General features: G+C 37.7%; 4 protein-coding genes across 8 annotated transcripts; all 4 read right to left on the reverse strand.

Moving 5' to 3' along the window:
- Positions 1–19: 19 nt before the first annotated feature.
- On the reverse strand, positions 20–8,140 carry LOC109040323 (facilitated trehalose transporter Tret1). Its single transcript, XM_019056226.2, has 7 exons — positions 7,331–8,140; positions 6,714–6,852; positions 5,952–6,337; positions 4,462–4,639; positions 3,815–4,011; positions 2,866–3,137; positions 20–2,241 (listed from the first exon to the last, which is right to left on the reverse strand). Exons 1-7 carry the CDS (start codon positions 7,430–7,432, stop codon positions 1,971–1,973), a joined length of 1,545 nt encoding a protein of 514 aa, XP_018911771.2. The 5' UTR covers positions 7,433–8,140; the 3' UTR covers positions 20–1,970.
- Positions 8,141–8,283: 143 nt separating this feature from the next.
- On the reverse strand, positions 8,284–17,415 carry LOC109040305 (facilitated trehalose transporter Tret1). 5 transcript variants are annotated; one of them, XM_019056207.2, is made up of 8 exons: positions 17,203–17,392; positions 15,601–15,741; positions 14,661–14,799; positions 13,802–14,187; positions 12,979–13,156; positions 11,866–12,062; positions 10,622–10,893; positions 8,284–9,592 (listed from the first exon to the last, which is right to left on the reverse strand). In XM_019056207.2, exons 2-8 carry the CDS (start codon positions 15,700–15,702, stop codon positions 9,322–9,324), a joined length of 1,545 nt encoding a protein of 514 aa, XP_018911752.2. In that variant the 5' UTR covers positions 15,703–15,741; positions 17,203–17,392; the 3' UTR covers positions 8,284–9,321. The 5 variants fall into 5 exon arrangements, with proteins under 5 accessions (XP_018911752.2, XP_018911760.2, XP_018911743.2 ...); XM_019056215.2 differs by having other exon boundaries at positions 15,601–15,774; XM_019056198.2 differs by having other exon boundaries at positions 15,601–15,731; positions 17,203–17,391.
- Positions 17,416–18,108: 693 nt separating this feature from the next.
- On the reverse strand, positions 18,109–20,186 carry LOC140224034 (uncharacterized). The gene is made up of 3 exons (XM_072297032.1): positions 19,940–20,186; positions 19,287–19,429; positions 18,109–18,483 (listed from the first exon to the last, which is right to left on the reverse strand). Exons 1-3 carry the CDS (start codon positions 20,045–20,047, stop codon positions 18,288–18,290), a joined length of 447 nt encoding a protein of 148 aa, XP_072153133.1. The 5' UTR covers positions 20,048–20,186; the 3' UTR covers positions 18,109–18,287.
- Positions 20,187–21,308: 1,122 nt separating this feature from the next.
- Positions 21,309–24,270, reverse strand: LOC109038331 (uncharacterized). The gene is made up of 4 exons (XM_019053361.2): positions 23,653–24,270; positions 22,660–22,728; positions 22,193–22,282; positions 21,309–21,498 (listed from the first exon to the last, which is right to left on the reverse strand). The coding sequence occupies exons 1-4, from the start codon at positions 24,268–24,270 to the stop codon at positions 21,400–21,402; spliced, it is 876 nt and encodes a 291-aa protein (XP_018908906.2). The 3' UTR covers positions 21,309–21,399.
- Positions 24,271–27,396: the final 3,126 nt, after the last annotated feature.

Below are 27,396 nucleotides of genomic sequence, written 5' to 3' on the forward strand. Positions count from 1 at the left end.
AATCACTATCGTATATGAAAGAAGTAATCACACGCGTACATAATTTTCTTCTTTTCTTTATTATTGCTTTCTTTCAATGTTTTACATTAAATATGTGCTTCCAGAGCAGTTACTTGAGATTTCTTTTAAAAAATTGTTGTCACAGACGTATTTAAGTACGTTCCCTAGATGGCCCCTGAAGAAGAGGAATTTGAAAATGAAATTACAGGGTATTCAGAGGAAAGCCCGTCAAAACAAGTGGATAAATCACTGCTCAACTGACGTAAGGGCGTAACAGCGTAACTGCACTTTGAAATGAACCCTGCCATCCGTATATCTCCATGTTCTCCACGGCTCGTTGAATGGAGTTACCTAGTTTGGTTTAAAGCGTCAAAAGTTCCCAACTACGTTTAGAATTTTGGATCAGTTGAGAGAAATTTGATTAATCTCTATAATCAATCTTTAAACATCCTGCACATTAATTATAGACTATCTGAAGAGTGGAAATTTAATACCCGATAAGAGCCATCCGTGTTGTAATGGATTTGGCATAGAGTTACTAATAATTGGAAAGAGCATAAATGCATTCGCTCCGTGGATTTTTTGGGGGGAATTTCCTCCAGAGTTCGGTCTTACTTTCATGAAACAAATTTTTCTTAGGCAACTGAATTCTCGTTTAATGAGAGTATCGCAATTGCACAATCTTAGCAACACCTGTTGGCGCTCGACAGGCTTCGAATTTCCACTCTTTAAATGTAAGCACCTAAGTAAAGCTGCGTTTCTGCGGGTGCAATGTCCCAATAAGAGGTTTAATGCTCGATGACTGAAGCTTGCAACACGCAATACTCTTCAATGTTCGAAGATAAAAACACTGTGCGTTCTAATTCTTGTTGTCATCGGAGCTTTTAAATGTTATTTATTACTTCTTAATACATTTTGCACTCCTAAGGAAATCGCCACTCTAGTATAGAGACCCCATATTAAGAAGAGAGCTGGTCTCATTCATTACAACGTTAGTGCTATAAGGTCCAGTTACACGATCAAATTCTAACGTCCTCTAATTGGTCGCATTCAGAATGCGACCAATGAGAGGCCCAATTTGATGGCTCAATTTGATCGTGTAACTGGAACTAGAGCGCAGATTCCAACTTTTGGAAGAACGTTCGGAATGATATACAGATAATTTTCGAGCATAAACCAGTTTGTACGAATGTTTCATTTTGTTTTGCTTATCGGATAAGTATGCGTGTGGTATGCTTTTGTCAGAAAATAGGAATTCCTTGTCTAGACAAGACTGTCTTATTATACTTGATCCAACAAGAACTGACAGGAACGATACCAGAACTTGCACACTGTGCGTACAGTCTTTTTCAGGCGAAAGTAAGATTATCCTTGTAGCATAAGCGACAACAGTCAAACATTGGTTACAAGACTGTCCAGTTCTATTTTGTAATATCGATGATAAAGCAGTCTTGTCATATTTAACAACAGATATTGAAGTACGGAAATAATATTGCAAATCGATTAAATGAATCCTGCAGGAAAGAGCAAGTCAATTTAAGGATAATTTTGGAATTTTATGAAATAATTTGTACATGCTCAAGCACATTTCGTAAAATCCTAATACGAGTCTCACTTGGAGATTAATGGTTTCCAAAAACACAGGTGGAGGTAGAAAAAAAGTAAATCAATCGAAGGAAATGAAGTAAAATTTTGGAATTAATTTATCACGGCAAAAGGGAAAGCAATATTGATGAAGAAAAAAATATATCTTGAGGAGATCAACTGGCGATACAGTTATATTTATAATGACAAAGTGTCCAACAACCACCAACGTCCGCTACATAAAATCCAATAAAACAAATGATAATATGTTTAAATTTCTCTGTGTAACGGGACCCCTGTCGGAGGAGGAGCAATTTGTGGAAATCGCCTCTGTAGTGAAGCAACATGATGGTCCAACCAGGCTCCAGATTCCGATGTTTCTGGTTCTATTTTAAGTGGCCCGATTTGCCGACAGAGAATTTCTCCTTGCGATCATGATTTTTGGTGAAGTATGACTCGATCTGCTCCAAGGATTTTCCTTCAGTCTCTGGCAAGGAGAAATAAAAGTATACCCAGCCGAGGACGCCGCATGTTCCATAAAGGTAAAACACATTTCCCAAATTCAACCACGCTACCATGACCAAGAAAGTTTTCGTCAGAGAAAAAGTCAATAAATAAGCCCAAGCAGTTGAGATTCCACTGGCAGTGCCACGACCTCTGAAAGTAAAAAAAAAAGAATTGAGATGAAAAGAAGTAACGTTCATAGTGAATACGTAGCTTAGAGTCGAGTGGGGATAGATTAATACATGGAAAAAAGTCGAGGAGGATATGTTGATACATGGAAAAAACTATGATAAAATTAACTATATTTCTGGCTGATTTTGATACTATGGTGTGATTACACCAAACAGAGTCAAGTTAGTACTGTTTCAATATTTTAGACCTTTTTCTAAATAAATATTTTAATGTTCAGTTTTAATTTTAAAATCAATAAATTTCAAATATTGTTATTTCGATGATTTTCTTTGATGATATTCCTTAAATATTTTAATACTAAATCAGAAAATATTATGACCGAAAATATTCATACAATCTTATAAAAAAGAATACTTGAAAAGGTTGACAGTATTGTGAAAATGTTGTCTAAATACTCCGTTGGAGAATCTTCTGACTATCATAGACTTTCAGTTATTTCAAGAGAAGGTGATATCAAGGCAGGGTAGTTTAAAAAAGTTTATGTATCAACGGACATAAAAAAGCACATTTTGCTGGCTAATGGCTATAAACATTTGTTTTCCATGTTGTAAATTATAAAAATCTTATGTACATTATTAAACTTACACAGGTGGAAATATCTCACTAAGTAGTTGAAAAGGCAGTGGCATAATACTGAAACCAAGTGTAAACCTCATCAACAGGATGAGAGCCAAAGGTGCCCAGTAAAGTCCCGGGATCCAAAGGAGATCATCTCGGAACGAGCTGTATGTCCCTAGTGCAAGAATTGACATTGTGGATAACCCGAAGGAGAATAGGGCGATTTTACGCTTTCCAAATCGCCTTATGAAAAAAAGACTTCCCATCGAAGACAAAAATACGAGCACAGCTCCTGCGATCTAATGAAAAATGGAAAAAGAGAAGGAAAGAGATTGATGTAGAGAGGAAAACGCCGCAAGTAGTAACTAAAAAGGTCAATGTTTTTGAATGCAGTAGACCAAAAAAATTATTAAATAATTCAATTTCCCGACGTCCTCAACAATTTTGTAAAATCAGTTTTGCTTCCGTTTGAACAGTCGTTCAATTATGCCACTGATCAGGCGTTATATTTTTCTATTTTTTATTTGAAGGACACCATTAATATAGCTGACATTGAAAGCTACTACCCTTCCGGCTCTTGCCGACTCCCTTTTAGCCTATTTTATGGATTGAAGACGAGCATATTTAACCATATTTAAGCTTTTCCCGTACAGGGGGAGGGGGGGGGGTTGAGTCTAGATGCTGTCGCATTTCTAACCTGATGGCTGATAATAATTTTTTCTGGTTTTCCTTGGTTTCTCCTAAGAGTTGTTCATCAGTGACGTTAGTCAGCGAGGATCGCACTTTTGTGTCATGCCTCTTTTTCATCACTGTGTCGGATTCTCCTAAGAATATACGAGTATATCCTGTTATTTTAAGAGCTATGTTAAGGAATTAAGAGCATAGGACAACTAATGTTACACACGTTGTTTCTGAACTGAGCCAGGAATTTTAGTCTCTAATTGCAAAATAAAGTCCAATTTCACCTAATACTTACTAATATTTCCTTGCCTAAGTTCGGGTATCCAAGTTCTTTATAAACAATTATTTGATAGGGTTGGAATCCGACAAATGATGTGATACCTGCATTCAAGGTAACGAAAAACTCCAATCGGAAGGGTATCAAGATTCTGTCAGAAGTTAACTCGGAGAGTTGGGCCTTGAGGTCATTAGGTTTTTTGAACTTGAGGCTCGCTGCAAAAAATGGAGTCCCAATTAATGCCGGGTAGGTAATAGATATTATTCAGTTCGATGAATACACTTTGCCAGCCGATTACTCGTTTCTCCTGCACATGGACATGGCAAAGATAGAGAGGAAGGATTTAACCCGGTGGCAATTTTGCAAATTGGCAACACCGCTGTTCTTCCATTTAAATCCATTAAAAATATACGAAATTCAACATTGGCATAGATTTCCCTATCGATAGTTTCTAGATCGTTGACATTTCTCTCCTCATTTTACAGATGATATTGTTGACGATTTGATCTAAAAAATCTAAAAACTGCAAGGACAAATATTCATAATATTCTCCAAAATTAAATCTTTCCTGAGAGGAAATTTGGCGACATTCGAATGTTCATACGGCGTTCTTCTTTAGCACGGCAGAATAGTTGACCGGAAATCCGTCCTTTCATTTCACTCACCATTTTTGTTACCGCCAGATGATTCTAGGGAGGCAACTCTCTGTTTGGTGTAATTGATCAATGCCTGAAACTCTTCTTTTACTTCGTCCGGATCAGCCCAGCCTCTCAACCAACATAATGCTTTCCTAGCTTCTTCGGTTTTTCCACGCATTAGAAGAAAAGTGGGGGATTCTGGTATCTGAAGGCAAACTGTAGTAAATTAGATCGTTACCATAACTTTTTTCTCCCCCTTTCTGATATGGGCTCTTTGAAATACTCACTTTCCTGAGCGATCGTCAATTAATGACTTTTACATTTAGACTATAATATAGGAAAAATCTGAGAGTGAAAAAAAACTGGAAATCCTGGTAAGCACAGTCAGATGTTGCTGAGATTGTGCAACACCTACTGACATTGTCCAAGTTTTGAATTTTCTCCCTCGCCATTCATTTATTGTGAGTTTCGTCATAAGATAATTCTATTTTATGTATACAACTATTTGGGCGGCATCATCCAGAATCAGCCTAAGTACACTTGACATTCCCTGAGTTTCTGTCGTGAAAATTTTTCACAGGAAATCCAAACAAAGCTCTGTTTTGAAAATGTGTGAGTACATTCTTCATACTGTAGACAAAGTTCACAGAGAGTTTTAAGGTGTTAAGTTGCCTAGCTTTCCTGTAAAAAAATGAGACAAGAGATAACACTGGCGAACTTGAAATGTGATTAGATTGATTTCTAGACGTGTAGTCAAATATTCTTCCTTAAAATGAAATTCTGACTCTTTTGCTACTTTTTGAGAAAATAATTCATTGCTCATATATAAGAAAAAAATCTCTGGAAAAATCTGCATCATAAAATAGTACTTTAAACAGTTTTTAGCCCCTGAATGAACATTTACGTGGAAATTACAGCATGACATGGAATAAAGAATTTTTAATATTTTGACATTTAAATGTATGAGGAGAATTTGAAGCGGGAGGAACAAGGAGAGATTCATAGATTTGATGCGTCATATTTTCTAAAATTTTGAAAACTCGTGAGCTTTCCGTCATAAATTTACAAAATGTTATTCAACTGTCAAAGATCATCAGTCTAGGCATCTGATAAAATGCCTGATTTGACTAATTTCCTGCGACATGTACCTATAATAAAAATATATTCAAAAAAATGATCCAAATAGGCAGATCTCTGAAATAATAAAAAAAATTATGCGGCCGGATCCAATAATATAGTTAATTTTTAAAGATCGGGATCCCTCATATAATGATTCTCGTACCTGATGATTCTGAACCTTAATTGATTTCCTATTTCCTTGATTTTATTATTAAGAATTTCTGAGTTCTGGTGTTTAAATTCTTTTATTGTCTGTTTATATATATCTTTATTGCAATTTCTAACTACTGAATTTATCAATTTTTATCATTATAATAAAATAAAAATCAGAGTTTTTATATTTATTTCTTCATTTTTATTTATGTTGGTTAGGTTGGTTGGTTAGGTTGGTATAGTACCTGCGTCGTCAATAAAAACGTGATGACAGGCACGCTACTACTAATCAAGGCTGCCATCCTCCACTCGAAGAAGTATCCAAGGAGGTACATGAAGACCGCCCCCAAGATGGTCGCCGCGACGCAGAGGGTGGAAAGCGCTCCCCTGAGGCGGGGCTCGGCGATCTCGCCGCAGTAGGAGTGGAGCGGGGCCTCGCAAAAGCCGGCGCAAAGGCCCATCGTGATGAAGGCGATGTAGAGAGCGAGCACGGATTCGGCGTGGTAGAGGAGCAGCCAGGAGCAGAAGAAAGGGATATTCACGAGTACCATGCTCCCTTTCCGGCCGAACTGCTCCTGGAACAACCCCGAGGCCAGGCTCCCGATCAGATGGCAAATGGAGGGTAGGCTTCCTGAGAGTCGGGGAACAACATGATATTAGTGATATAACTATGAAAATGATACACGAAAATTAAAGCCTATATAAGTTGACAGGAAAATAGGAAACGAAGACTAAAAACAAACAAAATTCCTGGGATGTTTTTGGATTGTTTCAACCCACTCCTCGTTCTTTGTTTGTTTGTTTATATTTTTTTCTGTTTTTTTTTTTTTTTATCAAAATTGAATTTTATATTTTTATTTCCTGGTCAAAGAGGGGATTAAAACCACCCCGAAACGTCTATCATTTTATATCTAATCTTTGATTGTAACTTTGACGGAAAAATATTGAAATATCAGTTGGAACGTATAGAGCTGTATTGCTGCACACGTTTAAAAAAAATTGTTTACCGAGCCATGATGTTTCGCTGCTGTTTAATGAAAGACCTGATCCAGTATTCAGGTGAAGCGCTCCCAAAACCAACGGTGGTACCCCAAATGTCAAACCAATATCCAAAAGTAGCCAATTTTGAGCGAGCGTCGCTAAAAGCTGCAAAAATTAATATCATTACGAATAATGATGAATTACAATAGGATTGGAGGAAAAGAAAAAATTGAAACAAGAAAAAAATGAATTTTTTTAATGAAAACTACCAATTTATGCTTTTACTCAACGTAACACGATTAAGTGCAGTTTTTGCTACTTCAAGAAATACGTGTTGAAAGTGTCAAATTACATGGAGCTTTATGGCGGAAAGAAAGTTCAAACTCACTTTTTGATGCTTAAAAATTGGATTTTAGCAGTGAATTTTTCGTAGAATGTATTTTAGGACTAGTTTTAGTTGAAAAAACTAATATCTTATTTTTTTCAAAATCTGCATTTATCTGCTATTGTCTTTTAAGCCGTTCGTCGTTTCTCCAACAGCAACTAATGCATTTTCATGCTGAGTCTGCGCATTAGATCATGTCATAATGAAAGCGACGGCTTTTTGAAAATTTAAGTATTATATTATTAAAATACGAATTACCTGGGCTGATGTTGACCTTAGATTTTGTTTATGTTTTGTTTCTGTGTTTTCGGTGTCAATGGTGACTTGCTGCATGCCATATGACTCATTTAATTTCTCCATCTTAAAAGTTTTGAAGGTCCACTCATTTACCGAAATTCACAAAAGTTGGAATAGCGTTTACCCTCTAGACAGGTTTATAAAGCTGAAAGCTCATCATAGACTTGGGGGAAAATATTCACTATTTTTTTGTAATTTCAAACTGTCTCGGAGCCATAAAAGAACAAAAAAACATTTAAACCACAACCATGGATTTCATTTGCAGCATTGTCCGTTGTGTAAGTGTCCGCATCACAGATTCACATAGAAATTATAATTTTTTGCGCCACCACACTCATTCTTGCATATTAATAAATGGTTCTACTGGTTGAGGCATGTGTTGTCTTACACTAATTAAAAGTCTAATATTACACTATCAGGAACATAGAATACCACATGGAAATAATTTTGAGAGGGAAAACAACAGTGACTAAAATGTGCGATAGATGATTCAGCCTCCAACGCATTAAGTTATAAACTCACTAAACCAAACTAAAAAGTGGATCATCGGAGGAATTTACTTTAGGGCCATTACTTTTTTATCATTATTCTTTTTCTGAAGCAGCTCATCTTATCAAAGAATTATCTTGACCGAATCAGTGGCAAAGCTCGATCATTAATTAAAAATTGATACTGCAATTAAAAAGGAAATGGTAAAAATCATTCGTACCTAACTCTAGTTCGTAATAAGTATCAGAGGAGGTTATCGCAATCAACATTTTGGGTCACTTTGCGCGCAAGTCTTTGTTGGGATAGGCCTGGTCTTCAGTCCGAAATGCTACATACATCTTCTCCTCGTCCTTTTACAAACCTGACAGAAGTTGTGGAAAAGACTATACACGCAAAGCAGTGGACCATATAAATAAAAATACAAATTACTCGTTAAAAAACCGTACATTTAATTACTACTAAACCTAAACAGACTGGCGCTTCAATTAGCATGAAAAATTACAGTGTGTCTCTTTAAATCTACTTCTAAAAAACTTTTCCTCTAAAATGGTACAAGCAAAAAAAGCTTACGTAGCATATTGTAGGTCGTGCCAGACATTCACTGGCCGAAAACCCACCAGACGTCTCATTTATAAGTTCCGGACATCAGATGATACTGAGGCGAGGCGTGAATGATTCGATTATCGATATTTCCCCATTTGAAGCTATGGTATAGAATCTATCATTAAGGTGTTCGCTGCCAACACTCTACTAATCGATCCTCTTCCATAGGTTTAAATGGCAGATCAATCGATGTATCGCAAGCACGCCACGCCGCTGATGATGGATTCGCCGAATGGGCACGGGGATCCAAGTCTGGAACAACATTCTGTAATAGACTTGTCTGTATTAATTCCTCCTCCGTTTTCTCCAGTAGCTTGGACGGTAGTGAACATTAAATCTATAAGGATCACTTTAAAGTTTTGCTTAACCCTAACAGTCTTATATTAAGCAGCATTTTTCTCCATGAAAACTTTCTAGCTGTTCCAAAATGAGCCTTACTAAAGCAGTTCTGTAACCATATTTATTATCATCACTCACATTTGCTATTCCTCTTTATTGGTGACTCACTTTTCAAGAAAGAAGTGAAGTGTATTGAACGAAAAAACTTAAATCGTCTAAATAGTCCGGGGAAATAAGGAAGTGGTGCCATTAGAGAAGACTAAAGTGCAATCCATAGATCTCGGATGGAAAGGAACTTCTTCGGGTAAGCCTGAAATAATAGCGCCTGTCACTTCATATTTTCCCCCTCTTTTTCAATTTTTATCATGGTTTGTTAAGATATGGTGTATTTTCGAAGATATTTACTAAAAACGGGTCAGCAATCAGCAAAACTACATTGAGTCAAATAACGGCGGATCTACTCTGTTGCTGGGTCTTTCAGACCCAGCTTAATATCTAAACTGCTTTCGAATGTTTAGAGCTCAATTTTTGCGTCCTGATTTGCCGATGGAAAATTTTTCCTTTCGATCATGATTTTCGGTAAAGTAAGACTCTATCTGCTCCAAGGTCTTGCCCTCGGTTTCCGGAAGGTAGAAGTAGAAGTACAGCCAGCCAAGAAAAGCACACGCCACGTAGAGGTAGATTACACCCGGCAGATCCAACCAAGCTTTCAAGTACAGAAATGATTTAGTCATGCCAAAACTGATTAAATTTCCAAAGGCTGACGATATCCCACTGGCAGTTCCGCGGCCACTAGAAGTAGAAAAATGAACAGAGTAAATTTAAGATATTATGACATTAGATATTTTTTCGATTTTTTGGCCCCATGTTCCACGGCCAGGTAACTGTATGCTACTAGGCAGCATTAGACTCTCCCTACTCCCTAGGCTGAAAAACGTTGTAGGTTGAGCTTCCTCCTCCCCCCTGTTAAAAGCTAGTTCTTTGTTTCCATGGCTTAAAATATAAAATAAAAAAACTTCCGGTACATTGTGTGGGGTATTTTAGTCTTGAATTTTATTTTCGAGGCTCAGAGGCACTATAGAGTAGCCCGTCAAATACATCCCGTGAAGAAGAGACGCTTCCATGCTTGTGTCTCCAGATGCATATAGTAGCTATTTCTGTCTACCCTGTCAAAATAAAGACAGTAAACGCACTAAGAGTTTGTCTGATTTGAAGAATTGCTTCTTCACCTTGGCAAACATTTACAGTTAATTTTGATGGTAATAGGCTCAAAATGAATCATTCCAGCATAAAGCTTTAATAATTAAGAAATTAATATGATAGCCTGATAAAACAAATCATTGCGACAAAATGGCATAAATAAATGCCGTAAAGACATTATGTCTCTGAACAATATTATAAGGTAATTGTCATGAATTTATTTGACATTGGTATGTCCGCATAGTCCTACTATCTCCGATTTGGTTGACGTTGGTTTCATATCAAAGACACAGACCTGTATTTACATATCCACTAAATAATAATTTTCTGATGTGGCTATGTGGTTCCTTGTAAAAAATGACGATTGCACAATTTTTCCAATTACCTAGTCGCAGTAGAAATGGTAAATTCTCTGAATTTTTCAGTATGGAAGAGGTCGGCAAAAATAAATAGTATAGGTTCGTGACTGCAAAATTCTCCAATCGGGGGAAATGTTTTTTGACGGTACAAGAAGTAATAGTGCAATTACGTATTTGGAACAGTCGTTCAGTCGTCATTTCTACCAAGGGCTCTATCCCTGGCGGCCGAAATAAAGGTTGAATACGAGCATTTAAGACTTACATAGGTGGGAATACTTCGCATAAAAGTTGCCATGGTAACGGCATTATACTAAGCCCGAGAGTGAATTTGAATACTAGTATTAGGATCAAAGGGAGCCAAAAGAGGCCTGGAATCTGGATGAGCTCCATGCGAAAAATGCCAAAGGTCCCAATACCAAAAAGACAGGAAAACGACAGTCCAAAAGCGAACAAAGCTAGTTTCCGTTTCCCAAAATACGGCAGTAATATCAGATTTCCCATTGCGCCAACGAAGAAAATTAAGTGACCTAGTATCTAAATAAAGGAAAAAGGAAAATTTTACTCAGTTGAAAATAATTGAAATACACTTGGTTAACGGCAACTGCATGAATGAGGACGTGAATATGAATGTTTTAAACATGACTGGTATCGGCAACGGCAAAAAGCTGATCCTTCATTGCATCGTACGGAGCGATTTGCATCCGTGTTCATGTCTCCGTTTTTTTTTTTTTTGGGGGGGGGGGGATATCGCTGCACTATGCCAAATCAGATCCATGCATTGCATATTTTACACACGAGCATCATGGTGCATCATACTTAAAATGGATCGCACACTGGGATTATACTAAGGAAGAACGCCGGCGGTTCTAATGCGAAATATTGCACATACGCATATGGTAAAGCGCGATTGAAACCAGTGCGCCTTCAATATTTTGCTATGCAACACGGACAATCGTCGAGCACGAATAGTGGCATCCAATTTGACACGGCGCACAATGCGATCAAAAAACTTTGAAAGCATTTTCATCATGTTGATGTTTTACAAGAAGTTTCATTGGTTTTCTCGAGGAATTTTCTCCTAATAGTACCCCTTAAAATTAAAATTGTGAGGACATAAACGTAAAATTTTACAAAATTTTTGTCAAAAATTTCATGTCCGACTTCTTCTACGGACTCATTCTACAGTGCGGCGCAGGGTGTGCCGTGCGAGCCACTGAACGTTGCCAAATTTTTTTTTATAAAATGTGAATTCTTGAGGAATCCTGAAAATATTTTTCTTAATCAATTTGGGAGAGTTGCATCCGTGATTTCATCTAAGTTATCTGAAGATTTCAAGGCAAAGAATGCATACTTTCTCTCAAAGAGAAGTATTTTTTATGGGGAATTTCGGTGACTTCCATGTATTCGTACATCGTTCTCCTTTTGCACGATAGCATAGGTGCATTGTCTCTCCTGCAAAACACTCCTGAAAACTTGATTGAGTGATCTCAGAGCTCCTCAACTTACCAAAATACGCTTAGCAAAGTCACCGTAGCCGAGTTGTCTGAAAATTTGGATCTGATAGGGCTTCGAGCCCGCGAACCCTGTGGTGTAGCTGTTTGCAATTACTATACATTCCATCCGTAGAGGCCGTAACAGATTTTTAGCAGTGAGTCCTTTCAAGTGTGCTGTGAAAACGTTGCATTTCTCGATTGCCGGTCTCTCTGGAATAAAATATTACACATCTGTGTGGTAAGACATGATCATGGCTAATTTTAATGAGAGAACGCACGTAGTGAACCTGTGAAATTACATCAAACTCATTTTGCACGCAGTAGTGACTCCAGGCCATCTTCTAAAAGTAGACGATATTAAGGAGAAGGTTCAATATGGAGTGTTTGCGATGCCGTGAAAGTTTTATCTTTCTTGTTTTCATGTTACTGACACTCCTCCCCCAGTGGCTTGACCCAGGAATATTTGGGGGGGGGGGGGGTAAATTTTACCACTGTCAGAAATTGATGAGGAGGGTCCATGGGAGTAAACTCCTAAAGATGACAAAAAATGACGTACTTGACAATTTTGTTCAAAAAGTGAGGAATTTTGTTGTCTCTCTTTTTATTGGGACACAAAGGTATATTGACAGTTTCAGCGACGGATAATAATTATTTTGAGAAACAATAGCTGTGTTTGTTAATTGTTCACGGCACAGTTCTTCATCAGAGACATTGCGAATAAATAATGAGGTCCTTTTTATTCATCCATTTTTACCTCGAAAAAGTCACAGTAAACCGCATGTCCTTTGGTTTCATCATAATCTAATAAGTAGAAGCGAAACCAACTAATTAACGAAGGGCACTAAATAAATGATGATATGCCGAACACAGGTTTTTCGATATTAAGTACGAGAAATCATTGTCTTCAGAACACTAGGTTTAAAAAAATAAAATTTGAAAACGTTCTTTAAAAATAGATCTGGAATTTTCCCAACTCATTTTTGACTCCATGAACCAAAAAAACTCTCTTTTCAACAAAGTTTCTTTCAAGTCTCTTTTGAACCAAAAAAATTGGCTCCCAATAGCTGAATGCTGCCAAAATACATATGATCATTTTATAATGAAACATTTTATTGACATTACTCACCAAGTATGTTCAGATGAGCCGTTTCAAGTGAAGCTACTTTCTGTTTGGTGTAATTAACGAGCGCCTCAAATTCATCTCTAACCTGATCTGGTTCGACCCAGCCTCTCAACCAGCATAAAGATCTTTGTGCATCTTCCAGTCTACCTCTCATTACCAACCACGTAGGAGATTCCGGTATCTAAATAAAAACTGCAAAAATTGGAAACGTTCTCCATCTGTTTCAACATTTAGCAAAGAAAATTCCTGCAATCAAAACTCGATATTCTCCGTCGAAGAGTTAATCACAGAATTTTTTATCCTGCAACTTGACAAAAAAATGTCTGAAAATGTCCCACTGCAGTTTAATGTCCACTGGGCCGTGGACAGTCACATATAAATGGCACTAATTAAAGGCTGTCAGAAAAGTCCGTTTATGGTAAAATATGTATTTTAATTTTGATAAACCTCATTTGGCAAAATTTTAAAATTTTGAACTGTATTGTCTTACAACTGCATGCGTCTCACGCCGTTTTTTCCATCTACCTCTCCGAATAGCGACGATCCTCAATATGAACTTTTACATGCAGGGTAGAAAACGGTTTATACTGAGTTTCTTATATCACGAAGCAGGCAAAATCGTCGCTTCTACTATAGTCGTGGTTGCTTCCAAATCCTCCTACTTTTCAGTTCCAGTTACGATGTTACTTTTGTGGGGACAATTCTATGGGTCTCGGTGTAAGAATGCTGCATTTTCACCATAGGAACCGAAAAAATTGTTACCTCAAAACTAAAATTGTATAATTATGACAAGGAAAGGCTCATATGGCCTCCTGATATGGCTCACCTGAGTCATGGAGATAAACGTAATAACCGGGAAGGCACTGCTGATGAGCGCAGCACCCCTCCACTCGAAGAAGTAGGCGAAGACGTAGATGAGAAGCGACCCCATGATGGCAGCGGAAGTGGACATGGTGGACAGCATCCCCCGGAGGTGGGGCTCGCCGATCTCGCCGCAGTAGGAGTGGAGAGGGGCCTCGGAAAAGCCGGCGCATAGGCCCATGATGGCCGACGCGGCGTAGAGAGAAGCAACGGAGCGAGCGTAGAAGAGGAGCAGCCAGGCGCAGAAGAAGGGGATGTTGACGAGGATCATGCTACCCTTCCTGCCGAACTGCTCTTGAAATGGACCCGAGGCCAGGCTCCCAATAATGTTGCAGATGAAGGGTATACTCCCTGAAAAAAAGAATCGAACACTAAAAAAGTTACTTGGTGGTATCCGTTGTCAATTGACTTCACAAAAATAAAGAAATAATTATAATAAAAAAACTGTTTTGAACTCACCCACTCAAGAGAAGACTGTTGGAATATAGAAATTATGCAACGTTTTTTAGAAGGGGAAGTACTTGTATAAAGCTATTGAAATGTATAAAGCATTCTCTAATAAAAATCGATGGAATGTAGAACGGTAAACTTTTTTCTTAGGGGAGGAAAAAACGCTGGAATGTGCTATTAGGCAACCCGTAATAAATAGGTACTAAAGAGAGTTTGCCATTCAAATCTCAAATACTGATCTTTTTTTTTATCTAGCTTGCCAAAAAAAAAAAAAAAACACTCTCTCGGAAAATTAGCCATCTGAATCCCTTTCCCATGGCCGCAAAGATAAATACAGAGAAACGCTAGAGTTCAAGGACGATGTAATACCTTACCAATCCAAGACGCTTGGTCATCGTCCAAGGTGAAAGTTGATGCTGGATTCCTGTAGAGCGCTCCTACGACCAATGTTGGAACTCCCAACGTCAAACCAATTCCCAGAAGCAGCCAGTCCTGAATGAGTGTCGCGAGAATCTGCCAGAAAATATAGATTAAAAGGGGGAAGGGTGGATCTCAATATTTCCTGTGCGTCCAATTCATAGGAAAAAATTGTGAAAAAACAAAGTATCTTCATAAATTTATAAAAATTTCACCTATTCGTAAAACATTGATAGCTGCGTGTGAACTTTTAGTACTTCGATTGTGCAGCGTTCAAAACCTTGTATTATGTTTTACTTTTTGCTGTATGATGTTTACTTTTTGCACAGGCAACTACTGAGAAAATTGTTTGCAATTTTGCGTGATTTTTTTTTTTTTTGGAATTAGTGGAGAAAATTTACAGAAAATTTCAACAGAATGTTTTTCGTTGGTTTTCCTTTCAAAAAATAAAACTTAAGCGGAGACTTCCAACGTCGCAATCTGGACTTCCCTTACTTTTAGGATGATGAGAATTTAAAAGGTTTTTAATACAACGGCCATATGAATAGTTTGGAACTTCTCCTGTTTTTTAAGTTCAGCCTAATTATCACTTATAACTTTTGTAAGCTTGAAGATTGTATTTAAATTCCAGACTTCCTGTTATGTGATTCATTTTCCTCGTAACATTTTGAAGAGAGATAAATTCGTAGTGCTTCCATTCATAATTTGTTTAGAGGCCCATTGATAATGATGGCATGTGGCTGATGGCGATTCCAGCAAGTTGGCAACACTGCTAACACTATATTTAAATCCATTTAATATATATCGATTATAGGTGAGACAGGCTGCCTCACATAGAATCGATTTTTCTAAAATAAATCTAAAATAATCGAAAATAATCGAAAAATGATGACTTGCCTGCGCTGATGCTGATCTCAGGTCTGTTTTGTGCTTTTTGTTCGATTTCTGCTCATTAATTTGACCATCTTGCGTGCCCCCTGACTCATCGATTTCACGCATCCTTCTGATTTCTGGCGGCCTTCACCCCACTACTCACAACTTACATAGTAAGTAATGGTTGATAAATATATACTTTAATTTGAAAAAATGAGGATAATTTATTTCTAGATCGTGGCAACGTGGTAAGTATTTCTAGCATTTTGTAATGCAAACACTTGAACTTGCCGGCCTACATCTTGCAGAGTGTTTCCTCTGTCTTAACATTAGTTTATCATGCTGTAATACTTAAGTTCTCTCATAAAAAAATTCCAGGATGATACCTCTGTTGCCAATTCACCAAAATGTCTGTAAAAAATTCAGTTGGCAAGAAAAGTTGATTGTATTTTGCTAAGAGGAAAGGGGGGACTTGGAGGACATGGCGCATAAGTGCAGTTTTCGAAATAATTGAGGTATTAATAATTTCAACCATACCCAGTCTTGAGATGAATTCTGTGAAAAAATTCACCATTCACTGAAATCCAATTTTTAGGCATCAAAAAGTGAGTTTGATGTTTCTTTTCGCCATAAGGCTCCATATGATTTTGAGACTTTTAACACTTATATCTCCCTTGTCCTCTAAGCCTCTCAAGTGTAATTTTAAATTTATGGAAGACTTTCGCATGAGTCTTGATATATGAATTGTATGTACTTGTCCTACTATCTTCAATTTTTCTCGTTCTCTGTATTGTTTTCGTGTGTTGGTGTATGGGTTCTTTTTCCCCTGATCACCGAGACGACAATTTACTTCGGTTGCTTTTCCTCTCATTTGCATTTTGCAACCACCGGAAAACCGGCCCGGAAATGTCAGGACGGCAGTGGTTAGAGGTACTACTGGTAATGGGATTCTGGTGATGTAAATTCTAAAATTTAACATTCTGTGAGACAGTTTATGGTAACTTCACAAAAAGAAAGTACTACACTATATCGTTACTGTGCTCCATGACATTCCCGACACAATTTTGTCTGAATTTTTGATATTACATCGAAAATAGGCTGCAATTTTCCTCTTATATAGGTCGACAACTCACATCGTCAATAATAGGTAAGTCATTGGAGGGTCGAAAGCGTTGTCAACTGTTTTCATGTATGTTCCTGTCATTACGTGATTTTAAATTAAATAAAGTGGATGGAATATGCTCAATCCGCTTTTCCAGTACCTCTCTCATTTTTATGACTGGGTAATACAAATTCAAATAAGTAATATTATATGTAATATAATTTTATTGGAGGAGCCTGGCATCTCAAGAGAGCATGCGTTCCCAGGGTGGAGGGATAAGAGAACGCCCATCAGACATGATTGGTTACCCAAGAACTGCACAGAAAAGGCAGTCAGAGCTTTCCAACACTCGTGAAACAATTCAATGTGAAATACCCAAAGCCACAAGCCTGGGTCTCGTTATCGATGGAATTCTACTCTCTGAACAATGCTAAATTATCAAACTTTTGAATTCGCTCGTCTAAGATGTGATTATGCGTGTAATCCTTAATTATTAATTGAAATTTAAATTAACGTAGGCTCACCGAAATCTCCAGGTATGCAAATAATCACCACACTGATACACGATAACATACCCGTAATGGATGATAAGCATGTATGAAAACCAGCCAATAATCGCTGAGTCAACTAACTCTTTATTTATGAAGCAACTTCCAGCATTGTGAAGTAGGAAAGCTCATAAAGTCATCAGTCCTCTCAAATCGATCTTATCAGACATTAATCCCGTGGAGATAGAATCCAAGCATACTTGAATATTGAGGCATCTCAGGACTGCGGATGGAAATAAGATTTGGCTGTCCAATAAACGGGCCTTTATTCATGATTCAATAAATGGGGAAAATTGCGAGGGGCTCTCAGATGAGAGTTTTTAAATGTTTTGTTTGAATCGAAGACTCAGTGGGCGATCTCAAATCAGCTTTAGATTATTCCTCTCGACGATAACTAAATGTTTTCCCTGAGTAGTAAATAGTTACCAACCAAAAGACACTGCCATTAGACAAAGAATGTGTTAAAAAAGATAATTCATTTTTTTCATAGCGATAAAATGAAAGGATTTTTTTTTTCACCAGACTTAAGAATTTCTGATAATTCAGCCGTGATCAATGGACAATGTGAGAATTGAAGTTTGACGCTATGTTCTTGTTTTCTTAGAAACTTCGTTGTTTTGAAATTTTATTGAAAATGTGTCGCTCTTCAACTTCCTTCCTTCTGTTCTACGTTCTTCCTCAAGACTTAATGATAGAGATAAAAATAAAATAATTTTTTTGGCTTACAGACAAGGAGGGACCAAAGGAGAATTTAAACTCAAAAAAAAAGAAGAAAAAAAATACACAACTTTTGAAAAAATATAGATGCATTTTTTTTTGTTTAAACCATTGTGAGTAACGTTTATTGTGAGAAAATACTGAGTTGGCTTGATAATTACGAATTTTATTCTAAAGCAGTAAACTTTAATATAAAACAGTGTACTATATGCTTTTTTGTTTCTGTTTCCCTCAAAAACTTCTATCTCAACACGTATCAACACACATCACACGGAATTTAACAGGATACTCCTTGTTGAAGCATTTTGTAGTCGATTCATAAAATATTATGAAGTAATATCTGTTTAAAATTTTAATAAATTTATCGCCGCGGGTGCCTTGTTAGCGATTGTGCTATTGTATTCGCTTAAGTACATTGCAGTCAAGCAACGCACATGCTTGTTGTTCCACTCTTCCAGGTACATGTGTCTTGGTATGGGCGTCTCGAACACGGGTTGCCATGGTGTGGAATATTTCTCCTTTGTCTCTGATTTGTCTGTCCTGTGCAAAAAAAAAAAAAAAAATTATTTTTAACCGAAAGCGAAGTCTTCGCCCGATGACCACCCCTACCCCTTCCTCCCAGGGTTGCGATGAAATGTGTAAAAGATTGGAAATTTACGTTAAATATCTCATGAAATGTCACAAAGTTGTGAAAAAAATGAAACATATTTCCGGGGACTGGGTATGCAACACGCACTGAAAAACACCAAAAAGCAAAATCCATTTGCCTCTCATTTGATTTTGTATTTAATTTTGAAAAATATCTTTCATAGTTTTATGAAATACGAGATATTTCCCACGAGATTTCAAGATATTATTTATTTAAAAAGGAGAATTACTCAATGTCAGTTCTTGAAAACTAACGTAATTTCTATTCTCTGTGCATGTGAGGCAAATTCTGGGAAAATTCCAAGGAATAATACCGATTTGTTCTCCTTTAAAAATATAAAACAGGAGCGGAGATTCTGGAACACCGCAAACGAGATACGTGGTTTGGGATTTTCACCGTCGAAGTGTTTTTCATTAAGCGGAAGAAGGTGATTCACAAAGGACAATTTCTCTCGGGGGAAGGGAGGCTCAGGGGTAAACTATTCTTAAAAATCGAGAAAAATGACCCATTCTTGATTAAAAATTGGCTCATTGAGGGTCTATACCCCCCCCCCCCCCGATTCTCACCCATCTATGCCAGTAGGTAATAAAGGTTCAAAAGATTTCTCAGTAATAAAAATCTCAGCACGTTTGAGTACGGTTTATTATAAGTAAAATAGTCCCAGAATAAGCTTATTAATAAGCGATTTACTCACATCTTCAACGCACTTTTGAAGCTTGTCCTTGGGATACGGTGAATAGTTGGATGCGGAAAAACTGCTACGTCCCGCATTGCTCCGCGTTCTGGAAGCAGAGGAGAATAGTTGGCAAGTGGTGCGTTGTAGAAGCCAACCGCTTCCTGAGGAAAATCGGTTGAATACAGACATTTTAGGATGAAATCTTGTTTTTTTTCTCGCTTGTATTATTTAGTGATGAATTTCTAAAGGCAGGTTCACTGAGTTTTTACAAAAAATTTAGACAATTTTCGGATTCACGAGAGAGATGTTAGTAAATGAAAAGGTGAGCTTAGCTTAGGAATTTCCTCGGTTTCTAAATTAAACAATTATTGTAAAACTTATGACACGGTGACTAATCTGCTCGAAAGAAAAATGCCGCTTTATGAACTCATAGAGGTGTACATTTTCTCCCTTTCAAATACAATGCCTCTAAACTGTCGAGGCATTCTGTAACACCACCTCATAATGTAAAATAATTGTTTATATTTCTTGTTGAGAAGGTAACAAAAATTCAAAAAAAAAAAAAAACTTTCAAATATATTTACTCCAATTGCCCCCGTAAACAATCATTAAAAACCTCTCATTAAAATACAACTGTAAACTCAGGATTTCCCCTCCCTTGCAGAACTTACGCGATCTATAAGATGATATGTCAGTGTGTTTGTCGTATTGTAGATGTCAAAAAGTTTATTCGATCCGGGTTCTTGTGCTAGAAGAGCTGGTCCCTCGATAGTTTGCATGCTAATGAATATGAACTGTTCACGCTTTTTGTGCGAGAAATCTGTCTTCAAGTATCCAGGTTATGTTCTTTGAATCGTGAAAAAGAATCACGATCCGTCCTTCAAGAAAAACACTAAACGACTGTTCAGCAATTGGTAGCGTTGGATGTTGAGTCTATTTTCTCCGCCTAGCAACACCAAACAAACTTATGTGTCCCGAGTAACGTATAATGCGAGTGCACTCGCGCAAATCATTTGCTCCTCAAACTTAGACTTTTATGTCATTTTGGTATTTGATAAAACCTGACGAAATAATAACCTTCGCAGAAAAAGTTGACGACTTACGAAACTTTACACACTATAGAAAAATTGTCTTAAAAAGATCTAGGTTCTATTCATGTCTAATTTTCTGTTGCATAAAGTTCTTGTTTCCTTGCATTTTCCTTGACACAATGCCATGCCCTACTACTTCATCAAAAAATAATGCCAGTAACCGCATTACTCACTAATCCACGCCGCACCACTGCTGATCGGGTTTTTTAAATGATGCAACTATTCAGCCTCTGAGGCCACGCTAGGAAGTATCTTTCCCCGATGAAGGCGTTTTTTATGCGTCGAGACGATTCAACAGAGAATCATCTGAAGCAACAGCATTACTCACTATTTTGCCGTGCTACGGAAGAACACCGTGTAAGCCTCCAGACGTTGCCATTTCTCCTTCGATGAAAAGGAAATTTACAGGGTAAATTGTGAATATTTTTCTTCAAATTTGTCAGACAATTTTGCTTGTAATTCAATCTAAAATATCTGAAAATTTCAGGGGAAAAGAAAAAAAAACTGTCTTCAAAAATACATGTTTCATCAGGTGAAATTTGGCAGCTCTCAAATGTTCATACGGCGTTGTTCCATAGCACGGCAGTATTATACGCTCCTACGCTGTTGATCAGGTTTTTAAATCATACGACCATTCTGACATGTCGACGGTGAAATTCCGAAACCACGAGTCTCGGTTTGCGACGTTGCAGGCTTCTTGTCGAGTTTTATCTTTAAATGAAAAGCTATACAACGGTTATTCTTAAAAACTGCCATGATTTTTCTTCTCTGCGCGAAGAAAATTTTGTGAAAACTTCAATGAATGGTGCTGGTTTTTTCGCCTGTATAAAAATAAAATGGAAGCAGAGATTTTGAAACACCGACAACGAGATACGTGGTTTGGGAGTTTCACCGTCGATATGTGATAGATCGTTGTGCATATTTTCAGATGACGATTTTGTTACCTTGCCGCATGTAGTTTAGACCTTTCTGATATTCTGCCGTAAGTATATGTGTGCCAATATGTTCAGAGATTCTTTTCATGATTATTAATTACAACTTTAGCAGCAGTCATCCTCAATGTCTGCTTGAGTCAAATGGAATGTATTCGGTCCCATCTGTATGATCACAATCAGTGCGGTTGCTGTAGCCGAAATGATCTGGGAGAAACAAATAGCAAATGTTCGTCACGCTGACTGATGAAAGCAAGGTGGAAGAAACCAAGGGTTTCACTGCCGCGGTGGGTGACGTCAGAGACCGAATTTTTCAAAGCGCAACATCTCGGTTGATATTGAACGTAGAAAGTTGTTGTTTAGACTGATCTCATTATTTTAGCTAATCTATACAAGAATCAAGCGCCAAAACACGATTCTGTGACCGGCGCAACTCACCCTTTGATTGAAAATGAGCCTGGTGGAATACGATTACTGACATGGAAAAAATTGTCAGTCTTCGATCAGAGAAAAAATTATGTTCTGTTTTTTGTAGATCTCTTGAATGAAAATTGGGAAGAGCGGACATAATTTTTAATTTCATTCCCAGCTTGTAATATGCAATTCTGTACTTTAATAATTGGCCACACTCATTAGAAGTTACAGAATAAAGAAGAGAAACAATTGAATTCTAATATATTTACATTTTTTCTGGCCATATATGTTCAGTTCTCTTTACATTTGTTGAAGACTCAACATTAAACTCTCGGGGAAAAGAGGAAGATCAGCGTGACAGAGGAGGCATACACTATGCAATTAACTTTACAGTTGACTCTTGACTGTTCACAGTTCGTTCATGGAATATTTAAAAAAATCAAGATTTATGTTTTTTCCAATAAATGTAAGATTGAGGATAACTTACGGAAATCATGAACGGTCGGTCAAAATGCGCGAACCCATTAGCCACAACTTCGCACCTATCTGTTTTGATTTGTCCTAAATACAATAATACCTGGAAATACAAAATTGCTCAAGTGAAAAATTTACAATTTACATTCGTCGAGGCTTCAAAAATGGATATTTTAAAAATTCTCTAGATTTTGATGTAGCAATGGACGTCTAGCAAGGTTTGAATTTAAGGACTAACACGCATGTTTCTCATCAAAATTTTACGTAGAGCACGATTCATGCAACAAAAATTATTAGAGGTTACTCATAATCAAGTTATAATGTTTTCTGTTGCACACGATTGAAATTTTGAAGAGAAGAAAATGCAGCAGAACGCTCAAATTTATTTTGTGTGTATTGATGCATTGAAAAAATCAGATCATTTTTATACCAATTTTCACGACAAAGTCAAGAAAAGGAGAAGGAGAAAATATTACTTACCTGACTGACACACTTTGAAGATAAATTGCTCAACTGTAATTTTTTTACTTCACAGCTCACCCGTTGTTTCTGCACACAAATGTAATCAGTTACATGCAATTGGATCAAATGAAACTAAAAAGAAACAGTTACATTGAATCAATTCTGACATGCATGAGTCTAGAGCCTATCGTCACCTTTTAAATAGGAACTTTACGATCATTATCTTGTAGAAAAACACATTTTTTTAGTTCTTTTACAACCTTGAAATGTAGTTACTTTCGCTCGTCCGGAAAAAAACGATATGTGACCAGCATCTCAATTATTGAATAGTTATCAAATAAACTAGATCGATATATCCCTATCCTGGGAATTATATCTATTGATTAAGGTCATTCGATAATGGTTCAATAATCGACCTACAGGAAAAGAAAAAAACACCAAAAATGTGGCCCGGATAATACTGTACAGGTAACAAAATGTGCGGTCGTGCTGGGTCCACATACTAACCTGAAAGAAAATTAAAACCAAAAAATTAAAAATAATAGATGGAGAACATTATTGCCGTTCATTTTGTGACTCTAATTTTGATTTGTGGATTTTTTGGCTTTAATTCCTCCGGAGGATAACCTGGACCCAGCTCTATTTCACCATCCTGTTACCGATGATCAGAGATCTAATATCCGGTAACACTCTTTTTCTCCGTGTAGGCATACACTCGAGTAATTAAAAAGCGCGGTCAGTCGTATTTCGACGGTGCAAGTCGGCAATCACATAACTCGTTTGCGGTGTCTGAAAATCTCCGCAACTATGTTATTTTTTTAAAGGAGAACAAATGGACATTATTCCTTGAAGTTTTTGCAGAATTTTCCTCGCACATAGAAGAAAAATCACGGAAGCTTTAAAGAATTACCGTTGAGTAGTTTTCCGTTTAAAAAATAAAGTATGACAGGAAGTCTGCGACGTCGCAAACCGAGTTATGTGATTGCCGACTTTCACCGTCGATTTACTTACAACTCTCAACAAGCTTCCCGAAACGGCGAGGAAGAGGGTGAAATTGATGAAATACCCGACATAAACAACGCACTGCAGCTCGATATCAGGGATGTACAGGTACAGGAAGAAGGCCAAGTCAGTGACGAGCTTCAAAAAAATACTCAAGAAGAAAATAAGGAACTGGAGTCCGTGGTAGTAATTGAAGTTGAGGTTGGCTTGGCACAAATCGTGGTGCATGAGCCGGACGCTTTCGATCCCTTTCTGAGGGACGGCGGCGTCCGGGAGCGCGGTGACGACGCCCTGCCACTTGGTGTTCAGGTCCAGGAACCGCTTGATGAGCTGCGAGTAGAACACGACGCCCACGAGAGGGATGAGGTAGTCGGTGAAGCGGGGGGTCTTGAGGGGGTAGTTGAGGCACTGGATGAGGGTGCGTTTGGAGATGAGCTTGTCGCTCAGGTGGGAGTACAGGAGGGTGTGCATGATGGATGTGAAGAAGAGGAGGATGCCGCACATTCCGCTCAGCAGACGACTGTTGAGCCGAGGGACCTCCAGGGGAGAGCCACTGAGAAAAAATAACACAGAGGATAAAAAACATGAGATTAGGAGGGCACAGCCGGATACACCTTTTGGCAACATAGGCTAAACAATCTAGACACAAGAAGAATAAAAATTTAAGAAAACTCCGGCTGTGAAGGCCGGACTTACGGGTGATATACACATACGTCGTCCGTGTTCCGGGCTCAGAGGTTGGAAGTTCCGGGTGTAGCACCGGTTTCAGGACATTTTGTCAACGATTTTTTGTCCGCGCACCTTTTTTGTCCGGTAGTTTACACCCACACGTAAAATAAGCAGCAGTGACTTGGTCCAAGCGTTATATTTTAGTCGGTATATGTAAAATTATATTGACAATATGGGAATGAAATGAATATGGGGAGAAATTGAGAGAGAAGGAGGTGTTGTTATGGTTGCTCATTTTCTGAATGAAATGTTATCACTTTCTCCTTTTGAATCATCTGTTTAAATTGTCATTTGTGAATATTTGGTTTTATTTCTATCCTTAAAATATTGAATGTACAATATACCTTATATATGTATAGGTGCTTTTTTTATTTTTTTATTTTTATTTTTCTTTACGAAACTATTACTTCATTTTGAAAACATTTATACTTTCAAAACATGACAAATATTTGTAAAACCTTATCCAAGCGACACTAATCTCAATGAGCCGCAGTTGTGCCGACAGAGACAGCAAAAATGAATAAAATAGGGGAAAAACCAAGAAGCACGTAATCTTTGGTTTTAACCCATCTGTACATCGATCTTTTAGAGTCAAATACGTCAAATTTTGAGCGTTTCGTTGCGCGTACACCTCGCTGCAGCACAACAAAAGCACAAAACGTAAAAGAAAAAATTATAGTGTTTTGCAAATCATTAAATTTGACACGGAACCACCAATATTTAAAAAACACACATTATATTATTATTTTCCTTTGATAAATTGATACATATTTTTTCCCCATCAATTTAAAGAGAATAATCAATGCAGAGTGTGCTAACAATTCAAAATCATGAGTTAAAAAAACGCTGACTATGCGAGTATAAATATTAAAGCCTAACAGAGCGGAGCGGCGCGGCGTGCTGCCAGCGCGAGAGGCTCACTGGCGCCTACAAACCTAAGTGGATACTTCACGCATTGCACAATGCTTGAAGTATCCACTTAGGTTTGTAGGCGCTAATGCGCGTTTCGCGGTGGCCGACCGCCCGCCTTGCAGCGGCGCCTGAAGCAACTATTTCACAACAGAGGTGTTGCACAGTATTATACGAAATTGAACGTAAAATGACAGGCATCCTTTAAAAGTACAGATCTTTCCTCGCAAAATAAATCAAGATAATTATCGTACACAGGAAAAATCTAAGAGCCTTTCGCTGAGGCAAATATAGAGGTTTATCCGGTTCGGGTATAACAAGGTGGGAATTTCTTGAAAGTTAATTAAGTCCTGTTACACCAAAGAGGTGTAGAGAGTTTTAGTGAATTTTGTCTCATGGAATTGACGCTCCCCCATTTTTACCAAAACTCTCAACTATATATTATTCTCCGTTGGACCAAACAGACAAAAAAAAACAAAAAAAAACAAGCAAACCCTCATTCTTCCAAGACATTATATATTTTCATCCAAAAACGTCGTGAGCAATTGTCGTTTGTATTTACATGTGGGCCAATTAACTTTGGGTCTCAACTGGCACGTGGACCAAAACTCGCGTGCCGAAAAAACGCGTGGACGTAAATTACTGGAAAAAACAGGTGCGCGGACAAAAAATCGTTGACGAAATGTCCTATAACCGTAGCACCCAGAGCGGTCAAAGCTTCAGCTCCAGCACCCGGAACACTATGTCTTGGAGCTCGGAACTTACGGTATATATAGTATTCACAGCCCGTATTGGTTTTTTTTCCGAGGATGTAATAGAGCGCCACATTCCGGAAAATTTTTGAGGAATATTTCCGAACCTAAGTATTTACTAGTTACCAGTATGCATTAAAAAGGTCAATGTGTACAGTTGATAAATAGTTGATAAAGTTGCCTCATTACTCGGGCATTGACAAGTGGTGCGGGCCTACTGCTGAAGTTTTAACACCAGGCTGCGCTACACCGCATTTCTCTTAATCGGTGATTTTGCAAACTGAAGAGCATAAGAAAGTAACCGCTGTAAAATAGTGGCATTTTTTGTCCATGTTTTGCCACTTTCTTTTTTCTAGAACCAGCTTCTTCCTGACGTTAGGTTATTAACTTTGACAATACAAACATATTTCAACCGAATCTAACAGAAAGGAGCCTAATAAGTAGCCACGTCTGTAAAATCATTTTTGGTACAGGTAAATAAATGGATCGTAAATGAATTGTTGCGAAAATAAGCCAAAGAATATGGTCCCTTCCCACTTTACTCGATTCAAACGGAACTATGTGCAATAAGACATGAGCCCTGAGACCCATAAGAATATATGCATAACAGGGCTCACGTCATAATGCACATAGTTTCGTTTGGTAGAAATACGTGCAATTACCAATCACCAACACAACGGCCTACATACCACGAAAAAATGAAGATTCTGAATTTGAGCAAACCTGTGATACATCAGAGAGTCGAATTTATCGATGGTGTTTATTGCATCTAAAAAGCATTTCTCCGTGTAAGCTGAGGCGCCCAATAGAAGCCAAAATATTGTCAGATCCAACTGTCTGCGCCAATGCTTAGGTTCGGCTCCCCAAAGATAAATCGTCGTTGCAAGTAGGACGGATTTTATCGCGACTGTCGAAAAACTGAAAGTGTCCTGCACCAGAATCACAGAGCATCCGTCCTTCCGATACGAAAATGATACGAGACCAAAAAGTTTGTACATTAAAATGAGCGGGCGAATTTTTTCGGAAAATTTTGGTCGTTTATTTTTTGACAGGGATTCTACATCAAAATTGATCTCAGATGGGGTCCACAGTGAGAATTCTTTTCTTGAGTCCATCTCAAATTGTCTTCAAGATCCGCTCTCAAATTTCATTGAAATACAATCAGAATTCAAACGATCTCTGTTATGTTTTAATAAAATGTATATTGTAAGCTTTGTCAAACCAAATATCAATTGCATTCTCCATTGCTCCCATCAGCCACGCATTGTTGCAAATAATGCTCAAGTTTTTATATTTGAATAGAGACGCGAATATTTGCCATTTTTCCCTCATGAAAATGGAAAGTTGAATTTCACTCAGGATG

This window comes from Bemisia tabaci, chromosome 1 (assembly GCF_918797505.1).
Source record: "Bemisia tabaci chromosome 1, PGI_BMITA_v3".
NCBI classification, from domain to species: domain Eukaryota; kingdom Metazoa; phylum Arthropoda; class Insecta; order Hemiptera; family Aleyrodidae; genus Bemisia; species Bemisia tabaci.